This window comes from Parathielavia appendiculata (genome assembly GCF_033297405.1).
Source record: "Parathielavia appendiculata strain CBS 731.68 unplaced genomic scaffold N657scaffold_1, whole genome shotgun sequence".
NCBI classification, from domain to species: domain Eukaryota; kingdom Fungi; phylum Ascomycota; class Sordariomycetes; order Sordariales; family Chaetomiaceae; genus Parathielavia; species Parathielavia appendiculata.
In genome coordinates, this window is record NW_026944220.1 from 743233 (window position 1) to 745800 (window position 2568).

Below are 2568 nucleotides of genomic sequence, written 5' to 3' on the forward strand. Positions count from 1 at the left end.
GTCACCAAACCTTTGAAGCCTAGCCTTGTACCGGCTGCCCTCCGGCCCTAACTCAATTCGCAACGAAAGCGCTTCTCAACGCAACTAGTAAGCAGGTCTCTTACTTAACGATCCGTCGTTATCTCCAAGTAAAAACCTTCGTAAATGGAAGTCCCATAAACGGATTCCTTTGATGAAAGACGTGGTAAAGGATAGGTATAACTTCGTACATAATTGGCTTGAAAACAACAGAGAGGTAGTTCAAGTGAGTGATATCAAACCTACCCCTACCTTTTTATCCCGCTGACCGACTTAGAAGATGTTCTCGGACTAATGTTCTTGCCAAAATAATACTAAAATACAACCGCCAGGCAATTCCATTTTTCCTCCGAGCAATACTGCAAGCGTTTCATCGACCTTAAGAACCATATAAGGCGAGTATCTAACTCATAATGTAGGGAATGATCTAGGTAGGGGGGAGGAGCAAGCTTATAATTATAGAACGTGATAAAGACTCTCTGAGGCAGGGATATACCGCAAGATCCTATTAGAAGGCCCTTGAAAAAGGTATTCCCCTTATTACGACGAGGCCCGGCATTTTCAAGAAGATAACGTTAAGATTCATGTCTGCCAATCGATGGAGGAGTGGCCTTTTAGCTCGGCGAATTTCGTGGATCAAATGGCCTGCATATAGCCTCGAGTTTAGATTCTATTGAGCACGTTTAGGCAGTTCTGAAGCGGAACCTACGGAAAATGTTCCTAGAGCTATGGACTCTGAAGCAAACGTCTTGGATTGAGAGGTTTAAAGAGTACGTGCGCAAGCGTGGGAGGCTATCCCATAGGCGTTAATCGATAAGCTGATCAACGGAATACCGAACTGACTGGCCACAGTTAGGAAAGCCAAGGGTTATACGGATGTGCCTTTCAAAAGTTTTGTCGCCTCGCTTATAGCATACCCGTTTATTTACATTTTTATCTCATCCGCCGCCCCTCTTTATATTCATTCCCACCCTGAAGTTCAATGATCTGTTGAATATGTACAGGAATACGTTCAATCCAAGCTTGAATCTGCCTCTGATCAAGCTCATCCCAAGCCTGTTGCCAAGCTCGAACGGCCTCTTGTCGATTCTTTGGAGCCCCTTTTCTTGTTGTCCTTCTCTTCATCCACGGCCAACATGGCTCGATTGCGTTGAGATCTGGAGAGTTAGCACACCACAACAGTCTCTGAATGTTATAAAGGCTATACACAACCCCTTGATATCGATGAGCATGAGCTGGAGCCTTGTCTTCCTGAACAAGTGTCCCTGGCCGTACTCTCTCACACTCTTTTGCGAAAGGAAAAAGTTTCGGGATCAGGATCGTTTTTTGATAACGGTACCAGTCAATCCCCCCTTTCCCATCACGCGAGAGTTTTCCCGTCTCTTTGCTCCATCGCCATTCTGGCTTCTTCCCAGGTAGATTTCGAAGAGAGAGTCGTTTCATGCCGTTTTGGAGTTCCCATTCCTTTTTCATCAAAGGTTCCAACTCTTCATTCAACCGTTCAATCTCTTCCTTCGCTTCCTTCTTCTCCTGTGCTGTTTCTGCCGCCAACAATGGCATGGACCTTTCTTATCATGTGTGAAACAGCCCCAAAACATAAACTCAGAATAACCTTTCCACCGTTCACGAATACAGCTTTTGACTAAAGCTTCATCAGCCTTCCTCCAAACTCGATAACCACCACGTCGGAAATTCAGAACAACTGAAGTTTCATCTGTCCAGATTACCCTTTTCCAGTCTTCAAGTGTCCAATGTTGATGTGCCAAACACCATGCAAGTCTCTCACGCTTCATTGTTTTCGTCAATCCAGGCTTCCTCGTCGGCTTCGTTTTGCGAAACCCATGGCGCTTGGATATCCGCAAGATTGTAGTTGCCGAGATATCCAGACCCATGTGACTGAGTTCGCCAGCGAGATCAGCGCACGTTTTCTCTCGCCCGTGCCGGTCGCGTTGTACCTTGGCGACAACAATCTCCACAGCTTCAGAAGTCTGTTTAGAAGGTCGGCCAGAACGGGGTGCATCTTCGAGCCATTCGTCTTTGAGGATTAGCGGCCTTTCGTTGGGATCGAATCCGCGTTCGATCGCACGTGCGTAGATCCGCTGCACTTGTCGAACAGAACAGCCAGTCTTTTCAGCGACATCGGCCGTCTTCATGCCCACAAGAGGGCTCTTCAAAGTTACAATAAGGGCTCGCGTCGCCAGGTCGGTATTTGGGGCCATAATGATGATGTTGATGGGAAAAGTGATAGGCGAGTGGAGAACAGATGCGGGTAAATTATTAGATGGATAAAGGCTATGCAACAAGCGGGGCGACAAAACTTTTGAAAGGCACATCCGTATACAAAACATTGATGCCCTGGGCCTGAACTTTTACCAGTGCCTATCGTTTCTCTGCCACGACTTTGCAGTGTTGAGATATCCTATGTTAAAGCTTAAGGTATATAATGTAGGTGGCTGGGAGAATATGGGGTGGCCGGATACTTTTGAATCCCTACTGTTAGAAATCCATTCGTAGCGCCATAGCCGATAGGGCCTCCAGTTGCCAGCAGCC

The 2568-nt window shown here is 46.7% G+C and overlaps 1 protein-coding gene across 1 annotated transcript; it reads right to left on the reverse strand.

The window, feature by feature from the left end:
- Positions 1–1776: 1776 nt before the first annotated feature.
- Positions 1777–2246, reverse strand: N657DRAFT_638721 (uncharacterized protein; the record flags this gene model as incomplete). The annotated part of the gene is made up of 1 exon (XM_062791648.1): positions 1777–2246. A coding segment is annotated over exon 1 (267 nt), but the record flags the coding sequence as incomplete, so codon positions are not given.
- Between the last annotated feature and the right edge of the window lie 322 nt (positions 2247–2568).